Raw genomic sequence first — 14,320 nt, forward strand, 5'->3', positions numbered from 1 at the left:
CTCAGATTTTCAAGCATAAAGTAAAAAATTTAGGAAATTTTCCAGCATGCTACCCCAAAATCAAATATGTTACACCTTGGATTTTAGCCTGCTTCCTCTTACTGTGAATATATATAAACCATCATAATTTTCTTTCTCTTAATTTCTCAATGATCCCAACAAATTTCTAATTGTCGTCTTCATAATCTTCTTTTCCCTAACACAAATAGTTGGTTGTCCCGTGTGTGCATGTCCAAAACCATCATAATTCTTTCCCAAAGATGACATAGGATTAAATATATACTTTTGGGGTTGATGTGAAATATAATGAAGTGTAGGGTGGCTATTGAGCAAATCATAAGTGTGAGGAGCAAAACGAGATAACGCAATAAGTAGAAGGATTTGATAACTTGTTGCAAAAGCCAGGATCCTATACTAGTCCGAAATCGGTAAAAGAGAACAGAAGCAACAAATCTCTCCCAACTAGGGCTTTTTTCCTTCATTGCTCTTCAAAAACCTTCGCAACTACGAGAATGGATCGCGATGCTACTGCAGATGTCAATGCTCCTCACTCCATGGGGACAACAATCATCGGAGTTACTTACAACGGTGGCGTTATTCTGGGCGCCGATTCCCGGACCAGCACCGGTAAAATGAGCCCCCTTTTGTTAACTATACACAAACAACACCGGTCCTGTTATTTTATCCGTTTTAATCGTTTCGATGTGTTAATATATCGTTTTGGTGGCTTAATTTTATCTTAATCAGGGCTGTACGTGGCTAATCGAGCGTCTGATAAGATCACACAGCTGACCGACAATGTCTACATCTGTCGTTCTGGATCGGTATTTGCTCTATTGCTTAAATTTCACTATTTTCGTTACAGTTATACTTTGTAATTCATAGTTTCAAGTGTTATCTATTAGCCTGAGGTATTATCTGCAACGAGCATGTACACATTTAACTTTATCACAGTAACTAATACTTGAAGAATTTCATAATTTCATCCATTGTTTAGTATCTATGACTAATATCCCCAACAATATCTTCATCCTTGTGTAACTGTAACACTAGCATTGATCCCAAATCACATAAAGTCATAAAGCATTTATTTCTCAGTACCCTTTTCTGGACATGTTCACTTCTTCATCATTGTTGTCTCTAATGAACAAATGGAGAGTCTTCCCAACATACACAAGGTTAACAGCTGCTTGTTTCTGTTATTGCAGGCTGCAGACTCTCAAATTGTCTCGGATTATGTTAGATATTTTCTTCATCAGCACACGTGAGTAGATTACTCTTTTCTCCTCCTTATCCAATTTTTACTCTTTAAGTTGGATGTATTTCAGATTATATGTCTGATAAAGCCAGTTTCTTGTGAAGAAAGAAACAAAAGAAAAATTCCAATTATATGATATAGTTAAAGAACTCAAGATGAGATTTAAGTACAATTGAACAAAGCGAACATTTGACATTATACAACTCTACTTTCTATACTTGTTTGAATCATTCTCTTATGATATTTGAGAATATCTGTTCACCTGATTGACTTTGTATCAATCTATGAAAGTAAATTAGATTAAAGAAGTTGAAATTGTTCTTAATGATTACTTCTATATTTTTTTGACATTATCCATGTTGTTGAACAGGATTCAGCTGGGTCAACCTGCTACTGTGAAAGTTGCTGCAAACCTTGTTAGACTTTTATCTTATAACAACAAGGTTTGCATTCTTTTTATGTTTTAATCACTATCATAATGCATCAAGTGTTGTTTGGATAAATGATGTTTAAAAAATTATTTGATAGGGGAAATGGGAAATTGGACATATTGAGAAAATTTTTGTTTAAAGTTAGTACTTATTTAAGGGAAAAGCTTTCTTCCATTTTGCTAATTATCATTCCATTTTGACAACACTTCTTTTCTTAAATTTCACTATTGTAATCAAAGTATAGTTTTATAATAATCTTATTTTGGTTTTAATGAGCTTTTCTTATCAATATTTTTTTCTATTGTTCGCTAATAAAGTTATAACTAAAAATTATGTTTACTTGTAATATAAAATATCACATGTAAATTAGTCCATTGAAATATATGATTGTGCTAAATATTTATATATATATATATATATATATATATATATATATATATATATATATATATATATATTTTATTCTTTTATTATTTTTATAGAACATGTTGCAAACGGGTATAATCGTTGGTGGTTGGGACAAATATGAAGGTGGAAAAATATATGGAATCCCACTTGGTGGAACAATCCTTGAGCAGCCATTTGCCATTGGAGGTTTTTTTTTTTTTTTCCAACACTTATTTATTTATTTATTTAATTTAACCTTGTTTTTTCTCAACAATAAATAATTAAACATGAATATATTAGGATCTGGGTCGAGCTATTTGTACGGGTTCTTTGATCAAGCATGGAAGGATAACATGACCAAGGAAGAAGCCGAGGTAAAAAAAAAAAAAAAAAATTTCTAGGGCTATTTTTTATAATAAGGGCATTTTCGTCTTTTCTCCCTTGTTCACATTTATGGATTTTTTTTGTAGCAACTGGTGGTTAAGGCTGTTTCACTTGCCATTGCACGAGATGGTGCTAGTGGTGGTGTTGTCCGCACTGTCATTGTAAGTAAAAAACAAAAAAGATATTTTAAAATGCAAGAAATAAATCATACTTTTATATTTCTTGCTATAAATTTGCTATGATTGATGGATATTTTTGGAGTACAATACAATGTGTAATGTGTTAATAAGAATAAAAATGAAAAGGTGAAATGTTATAATAGAAAACAAACTAGATTGTTATTTCTTGGATTTAATTGGAAGTGGTGGTTGTGTAGATAAACTCGGAGGGGGTTACAAGGAACTTCTACCCTGGTGATAAGCTTCCTTTGTGGCATGATGAGGTGGAGGCACATGATTCGTTGTTGGATATCTTGAATGCTGCAAATCCTGAGCCCATGAGCACTTAGAAAACTTGTTTGGAATTGCAATTGAATTGTTCTTATGATAGTAATTACTACTTCTTCCTAATGTACCTTTTGTACTCTTCGCTTTACAGAATTTGGTTCTTTTGGTTTAAGGTTTTATTACTTTGAGCTTTCATGGTTGTTGCTTGTATTTGGTTTGGTTAGTTGTCCTTTTATTCTATTGTGATTTAACTAGGCCTGGCAATCGTGTCGTGTTCGGGTTGGCGGGTCAAAATATGCCAACCCAAACACGACCCATTTAAATATACAAGTCACGGGGTGGTGGGTTTGGAACTTAAATTCATATATGACCTGCCAACTCATTTATTTATACATGTTGGCAAGTTCGTGGGTCAGATTTGGGTTCGTGGGTCTGAATTTTAGACATTTAAATCTTAAACATCCAAATGAAAATTAAAAACATTTATAGAAACATGTTACAGATTTAGCCTTAGAGGTTACAACTTACGACCTTAGACCATCCACCACGAGTCAAAATGTCAAAATAGTCAAATGGTCTATGAATCAATGGTATATATTATATAATACTTATTAAATATTAATACTTGATATATAAATACATTTAAAAATAAAATAATTATTTTTATTAAGAATATAAACGGGTTGACCCGTTTATTTTTTGAGAAACTCATATATGACCCATTTAATAAACAGGTTGGCGGGTTAGCGAGTTGGCGGGTTGAAAAACTTAACCCAAACCCGTTTATTTCGTGTCGTGTCATGGGTCGTGTCGAGAATTGTCAGCCCTAGATTTAACCAAGGTTGATTGGACAAATAATGCTTCTTTTTGTCCCATCCAAAATGGCTTAGAAAGTCTGAATACACTCCTCATTCTAGGCCTTTTGTTTGTGCAAAGATGTGAATACACGATAGAAAGCAACACCAAATCTTTCCTAATGGAAATAGGGCTTTCACTAGGATCAAATATTATTACATCTTCGTTGATGAATATAATTTCTCGTGAGATTTTAGGAGGGGTACTAGGAATGAGTTGAAGGTTAGGTTGGAAGGCTTTGGAGGAAAAAGGCTATGAACCTACACAGTTAGAACGAAATATCTATTGTGCAATTTCAGTAGGGGTGAAATGGTTAATGATTAGAAGTATGTATTGGTAAGCAAATTCTATACTTAAATTAGTTATGGTACTAACTCTAAGATACATAAGGGAGAGTGGAGGATGACACATAAAGATGAGATGATTAAAATGGAAAGCAACCGCATGAGTTTTGGTGACAAGAAAGTCATGTTGAAATGAGTGATTCTACAAGAAAAATTCTAAAGGGTTGCTATGAAGTTGGCTTTGTTGTATGTATCTGAATGTTTAGTCGATTAAGAAGCATGAGAGGAAGATATATGTCACATAAATGAGGATAATGCAGTAGATATATGATAGAACTTTGTTGCACATTAGTGTATTACCAAACAAGCACTAGCAAATGCGGCCGGTGTGATGGGGTTACAACTTTATCCCTAAATTTTTATTATTTATATTTTATATATGTTAAAATAATTTATGTTATATTATATTGCCCTTGTTTTTCAAATTGTATTACAACTTTTTTTTTTCTTTTTTCGGACTGTATATAAAAGTTAGCGTACTGAAACCCACATGGCCGAATTTTATAATACCAAATTATTATTTAAGTTTATTTTAGTCATGGCATAGTTGGTGTATGGTTTCTGAATTTTTATGATTCTAATTGGTCATTGGGTATGTAATTGAAATCCACAACTTATTTTTTTCTTTTTCAATTGAAATTCATCATAACGCACCATTGCTGCTCACTCAGAAATCAACTATCATTAATCCAATCCAGATATGTTTTTTTTTTCTTTTACAATAATTGTTTAGGACTAGTTGAATTATAACTATAGACTTGGGATTTAATTTCTTTGATAAATTTGTTATTTTTGTTATAATTATTGAGTGTTTGTTTTTCTTGATTTTATGAGATAGATATTTTTTTATTATTTGGATGTTGTTGAGTATGATATAATTGTGTTATTCACTTTGCACAAATGGATGGATTAAGTAAACCACGAACACCAATATGCAAAAAAAAAAAGCCTATAAAAACATAGAAATACCCGAATATGAATCATCATAAAAACACGATTAAATTCAACAAGTGCAATTCAAGTCAAGGATTTTCTATCATCAATCATATGCCTATGAAAATGAGAAAATGCTAAGGCAAACATAACCTAACCAAGTAACCAGTTTTGTTTTTTATTTTCAGACTATACAAATATATGGATCTTTCAAAAGATTGTTGGCATATCATTCTTGTTTATAGTAGGATTCATAGGTTACAACTCTTGGCTTAGATTCTTCTTCCACAAACCCCATTGTCATATTCACAAAATCTTTCATCTTTGATTCCTTCCACACCTACCAACAAACATACATACCCACATTTCATTCCTTTCCAAACCCAAACACACTACATCACATCACATCACATCACATTCTGTGTTTGACATGTATTGGACTGAGGCTGAGACTGATACAGTAGAACAAAAGTAACAATTTTTTGTCTCACCCAAAGAGATGGGGCACTGACTCACCCTCAATCTCTTATCTGTGTAAAAGACATGAATGCCCTCATCCACATCGTAAAAATATACCGCTTTTTAAACATGTTGTACATGCATTGGATTGAGATTGATACAATGAGACAATCGCACTTGTTTGTGTAAAAGACGTAATTGCCCTCATCATCGTGTAAAAATTGTAATTTAATATGAAAATTGTGATACCTCAAAATCCCATTCTCCATATAAATTGCTGTCATCACTCTTGGCCCAGACATATGTATAAGCCTGTAAGACATCAGGGGTATCCTGTGGAAACAATTAAATGATGTAATTGTAAATTTGTAATGTAAGTGGTTTTTGTCTACCATTTTGTATAATTACCTTTAAAGAAACATCGACAACCCTCTTTTCATATTCAAAATCCTCAAATTTATCCAGAATTTCTAATTCTGGAAGAGTGATCCCCAATAAAACCTACAGCAAAACAATTAGAATGATGAAATGAGCATAAAATCAAGAAGATTACATGAAATAAATGACAAACATACCCTCCCTGTAACTTTCTTGTTTTCTACAGGTAGAATGGCAGGATAAACACGCCCTTTGATGCTAAACCTATGACTACAAAAACAAGTTTTCATAATTCATACATGAGTGTATAAAAATACAAACCCATGCTATAAAAGGTCATGTCATTCATGATGTTAGTTGATGAAGATAATAAATGTAGAGTTCAATTATATATCAGAAGCCTATATACAATAATACAACCTGCTTCATTGCTTCGATTCTCGACATTTTGAAAACTTGTTTTGTTAGTTTTGTCATTTATTTGTCCAAGAAATTTATCTAAATTATATGCTGTTAAACTTTGTATTTCTTTGTGATACACGAAGTATATGTATGTATAACAAAAGCAAACATATAAAAAATTGATCCGAACTAGTGAGGGCTACTTTAATATTAGCATAATTATGAGCAAATCAACCACAGCTAGAAGCTTTAACTCTTGAACAATAGCCCAATTTCCAAAGAATGACTACGATTGCAGGAATCGATTAAACCTAGATAAATTTAGGGCTTCTAATCGATTAAAACGTAACATCCAGAGTCATATGAACAAGAAATTTAAATACAATCAATAAATCAAAATTCAAATTACTGAGAGAGAAAGAGAGACTGACTAGCCGTGAAGGATGGCAGGAGAATTTTGAGGGATGCGGCGAAGGAGAACACGAACAACGTCGTCGGCTAATAGACTGCCGTAAACAAACACATTATGATTACTACCGCCGTTTGCGCTAGCGTTACCACCGCCAGCGCCACCACAGCTGCCAACTCCTGCTGTAAGGGAATTCACCGACGCCATAGAATGATTAGTTCAATGCGATTATTGCTCTTATAACGGAAGTCGCCGATCAACGAAAAGAACAAGAAGCTAAAAAACGAAATGGATGAATGAAAAAGATTCACAAAGTTTGGAACAATTGGCTTTGGCTGATTGGTGGTTATGTCGTTATTTACTTATTTATCAAGTTCAAGCTTTTGACGAATTGCACTAATCACCCTACAGTTTCACTCATCGAACTCTCAGTCTCTCACCACTATTTTTTAGGATTTATTTTGGTTATGATAAAAGCTAAGGGAGGTGGTATTTGTATTTGTGTTTTTAATACATCAAGTCATCAATTAATTTTTGTCTTTTGACTTTTATATTTGGAAAAATGACTTTTTAAAATTTACACATTTAGGTTGTGTTTGTTTTTTTTTAAAAATCCTCTTCTAACCTCTTAGTGCTGCGTGGCGCAGCACACGCGCAGCACTTTTAAGTTCACAGCAGTTTGTTTTTCTACAGACTTTTGGCTCAAAAACCTCTTCTCGTCCTCTTCCCCACACATCATTGGTCTTAACTCTTCTAACCTCTTCTAGCCTTATTAAAAAAAATGCCCTACGCCCTAAAGAAAAAAAAAACGCTGCTCCAGCCTCTTCTCGTTCGTTCTCCTTCTTCTTCTCGCATCCTTCCCATCGATCAACTTGCTGAAGACCGGCTCCAACCTTTGCTGCCCCTCCATCGTCGGTCGCGTTTCCCCTTCAATCGCCGATCGCCACTGTTGCTGCCATCGTCTTCACGTGCGATCTTTGCTGCCCTCGGTTCATCAGGTAAGGTTTTTTTTTTTTTTTTTTTTTTTTTTTTTTTGATTTCTTCTACATTTGAGTATCGATTGTATGAATTTGAGTACCAATTTTCCAATTTCTTAGGTTTGGTGTACGATTGTATGAATTTATATGTTCAATTTTTTTGACATCACCGATTGTATGAATTTATATGCTCGATTTTTGCTGCCCTCTTTTCTATCCAATTTTTTTGACATCAGGACCGATTGTATGAACTTATATGTTCAAATCTTTGTTGCGTTTCATCAGCTTAAACCTTTTCTGTCCAAATTTTTTGACATAAGGACTGATTTTCTGCTAAATTTTTTTGACATCAGTACCAATTTATATGTAAGTTTATATGTTGAAATCATAAATCTTTGTTGAATATGTTAAAGTCTTTGCTGAAATGGTTTTTTTAACTTAATTATTGAATAGTTATCACTTGTATTTCTTGAATGAAGATCAAGTTTATGTTTATATGCAAGTTTGTGCTTAAATTGTTAAACTTGTTTGTTGATTGTGTTGTATAATCTTTGCTTATATGGTTTTTTTGTTCATTCATATTTGTTGATTTTGTTGAAATATGATTAATCTTTGTAGCTAAAATATGTATTCTATATTTTCTTTTGTTGTTAGCAATGGGAGATAAACATACATGGACCAATGAGCAAACAAAATGCTTATTGCAAACTTGTATTGAAGAAGTGCAAAACGTGGGTAGAAAAGGTTTGAGTTTGCACAAACAATCATGGCACAAGTTAGGAACAACTATTAAGGAAAAATATGGCGTGGATTTGAATCAACGACAATTAAAAAACGCCTATGATAACCTTAAAGCCAAATACACGGGATGGTTATACTTAAAAAACAAAACTGGAAACCTTTACAATCCACAAACAAATACTTTTAACTTAACAAATGAGGAGTGGGAGGACTTTAAAAAGGTATACATATATATATATATATATATATATATATATATATATATATATATATACACACACACACACACATATTTACATGTATATTGTTTATATAGTTGCCATTTATTCTTATATTACTTTTGTTACATTGATTGCGTTTAGGGACATCCTAAAGCCGCTTCTTTGAAAACCATCCCATTATTGTTTCCAGAGCTTTGTGCAGAACTCTTTGATGGAAATAGTGCATCTGGTAATCTCAGCTATGCTACATCCCAAACACCATCAGGACATGGATCATCTTCTTTCCATGGCGCACCACTACATCTTATGGACGCCCCTTCCATTAACATAGATGAGGATGATTTCTTTTCCAATCATACTAGTGAGCATTTTACTCAGCCTCCACCTTCTGCTGCTTCACCTTCTGCTGATTCACCTTCTGCTGCCTCACCTTCTGGTAACCCCAACAAAAGGGCTAAAACATCAACTCCTAGACCTCGAGCTCCTAGTGCCTCACCTGATCCACCTTCTTGTGCCTCGACTAAAGCTTCTATTATTGCTGATGATTTAGCATTGGAGATGCAAAAAGCTCTATGCCATTTGACTCAAGGGCCAACAATTCCCCAATGTTTAGAGAAGCTTGAGTTGCTCGAGTTAGACACAGTAGACCCTCTACGATTTGCTGCGTATCACATTTTTGGAGGGACGATGAATATAAGAGAGATGTGGGTAAATTTGCCTAACGATCCACAAATATTAAGAGGATGGATTGAGATGACAGCTACAAGTTTAGGAGTTCTAAAGGATGGAAAGATTGTTTGTTAGGTTTATATGTTTGAGTTGTTTAGGTTTTAATTGCATGTGTTGGAACTATATAGTTATGTTTTTTGGTTCTTTGCTACTTGAATGTTATTTGTAGTATTTAGTACTTGAATGTTATGGTATGTGGTACTTTGAGATGTTATGTTATGTTATTTGGTGCTTGAAATTTATGTTATGTTTTTTAGGTACTTGGGATTTATGTTATGTTTTTTGGTACTTGAGATTTATGTTATGTTTTTTGGAACTTGAATCTTATGTTATTATATGTTTTGTTGATTAATAGGTTTGTAATGGATCACAACAAAAAGATACTACTCATAATTCTTATGTACTTATACGTCCGCTACTTTTGGAAGAGGGGTGTCAAACGAGTGCGGGACAACGATTCGGAAATGACGGGACATGAGTTTACATTAGAGTTACTTCACCGTAATCCTCTACAATGTCTTGAAGTGCTACGCATGTCCCGTGAATCATTTGTCCGACTATGTGCTCATTTTAGAGTAAACTACGCATTAAAGGATAGCAAACATGTGTCGGTTGAGGAGAAGATGGCTATGTTTTTGATGATGATCGGTCATAACCAACGTTATGTGATTATCAAGCGGAGATTTCAACATTCAAAGCAAACAATTCATAAATTTTTTCATGAAGTGTTGAGCAAAATGTTGCTTTTCGCACATGACATTATAGTACCAACTTCCTTTAATCCGAATCCAAACATTCCGGGACATAATAGGAGGCTACGGCGGGTGTTTAAGGGAGCAGTTGGTGCACTTGATGGCACTTTGATACATGTTGTTGTCCCTGCAAACAAACGGGATTTATATAGAAGTAGAGGTAAAGGCGATTGTTACCAAAACGTATTGGCAATATGTGACTTTAACATGATGTTTACGTTTGTTGTGGCCGGTTGGGAAGGGATAGCACACGATTCTAGAATTTTATCAGAAGCATTAGCAAATCCACATGCACCATTCCCACTTCCACCACCAGGTAAATTTATGGTTATTTAAATAGTTTTATCTTAGTTTGAAAAATAAATGACTTTTTTTTACAGATAAATATTATCTTTGTGATGCCGCCTATGCAAACATTCGAGGTTTTATGGCACCGTACCGTAATGTGAGGTATTGGCTTGGAGATTTCCGTCGAAGACGTGCATTAACGAATAAAGAAAAATTTAACCATGCACACGCAAAACTTCGGAATGTCATTGAGCGTGCTTTTGGTGTCTTGAAAGCACGATTCCCTATACTGAAGAGGATGGCACCATTCTCGTTGGTTACACAACGAAACATTACCCTAGCATGTTTTGCGCTTCATAATTTTATAAGAAGAGAGAGACTACATGATGAGTATTTTGCACGATATGATGAACCAAATGTCTCGGTTCGGAATAACAATGCAATCATTGATAATGATGAAGATGAGATTCCAACATATGGTACTGCAGCGGACCGTGAATATATGACTCATTTACGGGATGAAATTGCCGAACAATTGATGCAAAATATGGAATGAGAATTATTAAAGTTTGGTCGTATGAATTTTATTTAAAAATGTTATTGTAAGACTAATTTGGTTGTTTGAATTTTATTTCAATGTTTTAAGACTACAGTTATTGAATTTTTGGTATTAAAAAACTACTTTCGGTTTATTAAAGTACTTTATTTTAAATTTTTTAATATCTGCAGCAGCCTGCAGACGTTAAAAAAACAAACATGCTTCTCAGTACAGTCTGCAACACTTTGGTCCACCTCTTCTGCTGCAGAGGGCTGCAGAAGTGGTCCGCAGACTTCTGATAGTTTCACTTCGGAAAAACAAACAGCACCTTAGACTCTATTCTTTTTTTCTTGTAAAATAAACTCTTATACTTTATTTTTTGTAATAATGCAATCCTTGTGACCGGCTATACCCGGTATACTGGTTATATACGAATTTTCTTTTAGGGAAAATGACTTGATAGGGTAAGATACTTTTTGAATTGTACACATTTAGTCATTATTTTTTATTATTTTTTTTTTGTAAAATATACCCTTATACTTTATTAATATGTACACATTAGGTCATTTTCACCGGATTCTACAGGTTTTGCTGATGTGGAAGCATAAGTGGCACTAAATAGCAATTAATTAGCTTAGTCACCGGAGGTGGGTGATCCTCCAGCAACAAAAAAAGGGCGGCGACCCTTCTCTTTCTCGTCTCTCTTCCTTCCGGTCGAACAGCAACAGCCAAACACCCTTTATCTGTTGTGTTTCTCCGATCTGTCTCTCTTTGCCTCCATCTTTGAGATATGTTGCCAGAAAAAGAAGAAAGAATCGATGAGGGGGCTACCAGAGCAGCTCCTCGCCGCCAACTACCGTCTATACTTCCTCCTGCCTCCCCCTTCGACCTTGTTGTTTTTGCCATCATTCGTCCTTGCTACCAGTGATGTGTAGGAACACACAAAGGAGTCGTTGGAGATCGGGGTTCTCCCTCTTTTTCATGATGAATAGAAGTTGGAAAAATCTCGTTGTGGATATGTGGATGCCACCTGGGTATTTCATTTCAACAAAATAAAAGAAAGGGAAAATGACTTGATATGGTAAGATACTTTTTAAAATGTACACATTTAGTCCTTATTCTTTTTCATTTGTAAAATAAACCCTTCCAGGTCAGCAAAACCTGTAGAATCCGGTGAAAATGACCTAATGTGTACATATTAATAAAGTATAAGAGTTTATTTTACAAAAAAAAAAGCATAAGGACTAAATGTGTACATTTCAAAAAGTATCTTACCTTATCAAGTCATTATCCATTTATATTTCTGATTATCTTTTCAACTAAAATGAATGGTATAAAAGTAAAACATTTAAAATGGGTAAATGACACAAATGTCATTGCCTTTTTACTTTTTATTTTTTTTCCTGATTTTGACCCGTGTTTTTTTCCTGTTACAATTTGCTCAAAGATTCCTTTCGTGATATGAGTTAAATCATTATGTTTTCAATTTTTTTGTAATTTTGACCGGTTGACTTCAGGTTTGCCCGGTTGCACTGCTGATGTGGAGACATATGAAAAAATGGCGCAAAAACCCTATGTTTTCAATTGTTTACGATTTTGATACTAAGATTTCAATCTTTTGCAATTTTGACACTAAATTTTCAAATTTCACAAATTTGCAACATAAATGAAATAAACATATGCAAAAAAAAAAAAAAACAATGGTTCATAAAAAATTGTTCCTTATTCATTTTCAAACAACGACATTTACCATAAAAACAATGTAAGTATTGAAAACATGATCTTTACCATAAAAACAATGTAGGTATTGAAAACAGGATCACGTAAATCCTAAAATACATCTTATTGATGATCTTGTTAAAATAAAATAAAAGTGGACGTTTTCGTTAATTTTGACAAAATGTTAGATAATCGAGATTTTTCTATTAAAAAAAGATTTAGGACTTTATTAAAAATTTTCCTAAAATAATCATATTTTTTTATATAAAACCATTTAATATTATCACTTAAGCCTAGATATAAAGAATAACCCAAGGACAAAATTTATACTTTACTCTATTTAGTTATATTTCAAAATTTTAAATTCACTTTGGTTTTCATATTGGTTTTTGGGTCGACTCCAATTGGTTTAATCACGGATTTAGATTTGATTTTTGATTTAAACATGGAAGAGTTGAAAGAAAATAGGCAAGATGAAGGAAATCAAATGAAAGCAAAAAAAGAAAAACAAAACGTCCTTTAAAAAATAATCATGTGCATGTAACATGACTATGTTATTAGAATTTTAAAAAGTGTTACCGTATGTATTTTTATTTGATATAAATTTTTATATAGATATCTTTATATGCTTTTATTTCAAAAATCCTTTTTATTCGACTTATTATTATTATTATTATTATTATTATTATTATTATTATTATTATTATTATTATTATTATTATTATTATTATTATGTCTTATGTCTTATTGTTTTTAAGTTATATGTGCCTTAAAAAAATATTTTTTTATGTTAAAAAGTTATAATTCATTTACGGCACATTCTTTATAACTTTAGAGACCATATGTATAAATTACTTATCATTTATTCATTTTCACCAAAATAATTGAAATAGTGGAATCTTTACCGTATGATCAACAAATCTATAACTCATAATTGAGTCTTGGAATATTCGATGTGTATATCCATTGGAATTCAAATCGATAATTGATAATTGTAACAAATGATCTTTACTGTATAATCAACAATTCGATAATTAATAATTGAGACATATAGAATCAATGTGTGTATCCGTTTTGAATTCAAATTGATAATTGATAATTAAAACGACATATTCAAATTACAATATAAGACTTATGATGCATACCTTCAAATCGATGCACAATATATATTCATTTGAATTATTATCATGTATTGAGTCATACTCCCAATTACCTTGATTGATACTCTCATATCCCTGTCTGTATCCATATATCTACAATAATTAAATCATATTGAAGTTTTTTAAATTGACCAGGCATGTACTTGTAGGTTGTTATATGTTGTATTTTTACCGGATAATTTTCAAATTGACCAGGTATGTAATTTTATTCATCAAGTGTTCAACACCTGTGAAAATTTATTTAGTCCTACAATAATGTGTATATTCCACCAAAGACCATGTAGTAACTGTAAAATGGACCGGTTGATATACTAGATAATTAATAAATAAGTTATAGTTTATTTGCTATTATTTATTTTATATTAAATTATATTTTTATTAATAACACAAGGAAGGTCCAAAGTAAAAATAATAGGGACATAACACGATTTCAGTAATTTACTATGAAAAAAAAAGATAGGGACAAAACACAATTTCAATAACTTAATAATATTAACATCAATAATAAT

The 14,320-nt window shown here is 32.6% G+C and overlaps 3 protein-coding genes across 3 annotated transcripts; 2 read left to right on the forward strand and 1 right to left on the reverse strand.

The window, feature by feature from the left end:
- The first annotated feature begins 407 nt into the window (after nt 1–407).
- On the forward strand, nt 408–3,101 carry PBA1 (N-terminal nucleophile aminohydrolases (Ntn hydrolases) superfamily protein). Its single transcript, XM_079000993.1, has 8 exons — nt 408–627; nt 748–824; nt 1,209–1,264; nt 1,629–1,701; nt 2,172–2,283; nt 2,377–2,450; nt 2,547–2,621; nt 2,837–3,101. Exons 1-8 carry the CDS (start codon nt 513–515, stop codon nt 2,966–2,968), a joined length of 714 nt encoding a protein of 237 aa, XP_078857119.1. The 5' UTR covers nt 408–512; the 3' UTR covers nt 2,969–3,101.
- A 1,970-nt stretch (nt 3,102–5,071) lies between these two features.
- On the reverse strand, nt 5,072–7,132 carry LOC145053041 (AIG2-like protein D). The gene is made up of 5 exons (XM_079000994.1): nt 6,709–7,132; nt 6,073–6,145; nt 5,906–5,998; nt 5,747–5,830; nt 5,072–5,378 (listed from the first exon to the last, which is right to left on the reverse strand). The coding sequence occupies exons 1-5, from the start codon at nt 6,891–6,893 to the stop codon at nt 5,268–5,270; spliced, it is 546 nt and encodes a 181-aa protein (XP_078857120.1). The 5' UTR covers nt 6,894–7,132; the 3' UTR covers nt 5,072–5,267.
- A 2,686-nt stretch (nt 7,133–9,818) lies between these two features.
- Nucleotides 9,819–10,950, forward strand: LOC145049846 (uncharacterized). The gene is made up of 2 exons (XM_078998195.1): nt 9,819–10,422; nt 10,487–10,950. The coding sequence occupies exons 1-2, from the start codon at nt 9,819–9,821 to the stop codon at nt 10,948–10,950; spliced, it is 1,068 nt and encodes a 355-aa protein (XP_078854321.1).
- The last annotated feature ends 3,370 nt before the right edge of the window (nt 10,951–14,320 follow it).

The sequence above is a fragment of the Lactuca serriola genome, chromosome 5 (assembly GCF_051521515.1).
Source record: "Lactuca serriola cultivar US96UC23 chromosome 5, Lser_US96UC23_V15, whole genome shotgun sequence".
NCBI classification, from domain to species: Eukaryota; Viridiplantae; Streptophyta; class Magnoliopsida; order Asterales; family Asteraceae; genus Lactuca; species Lactuca serriola.

What these genes read in the sequence shown, in the direction of transcription:
- PBA1 (XM_079000993.1), top strand. Translation starts at nt 513, where the DNA reads ATGGATCGCGATGCTACTGCAGATGTCAATGCTCCTCACTCCATGGGG. An exon ending in ACATCTGTCGTTCTGGATCG is followed by an intron (nt 825 to 1,208) that starts GTATTTGCTCTA and finishes CTGTTATTGCAG; the next exon opens with GCTGCAGACTCTCAAATTGT. An exon ending in GTGTTGTCCGCACTGTCATT is followed by an intron (nt 2,622 to 2,836) that starts GTAAGTAAAAAA and finishes GTGGTTGTGTAG; the next exon opens with ATAAACTCGGAGGGGGTTAC.
- LOC145053041 (XM_079000994.1), bottom strand. Translation starts at nt 6,893, where the DNA reads ATGGCGTCGGTGAATTCCCTTACAGCAGGAGTTGGCAGCTGTGGTGGC. An exon ending in ACAAGAAAGTTACAGGGAGG is followed by an intron (nt 5,999 to 6,072) that starts GTATGTTTGTCA and finishes GTTTTGCTGTAG; the next exon opens with GTTTTATTGGGGATCACTCT. An exon ending in TTGTCGATGTTTCTTTAAAG is followed by an intron (nt 5,831 to 5,905) that starts GTAATTATACAA and finishes TTGTTTCCACAG; the next exon opens with GATACCCCTGATGTCTTACA.
- LOC145049846 (XM_078998195.1), top strand. Translation starts at nt 9,819, where the DNA reads ATGACGGGACATGAGTTTACATTAGAGTTACTTCACCGTAATCCTCTA. An exon ending in ATTCCCACTTCCACCACCAG is followed by an intron (nt 10,423 to 10,486) that starts GTAAATTTATGG and finishes TTTTTTTTACAG; the next exon opens with ATAAATATTATCTTTGTGAT.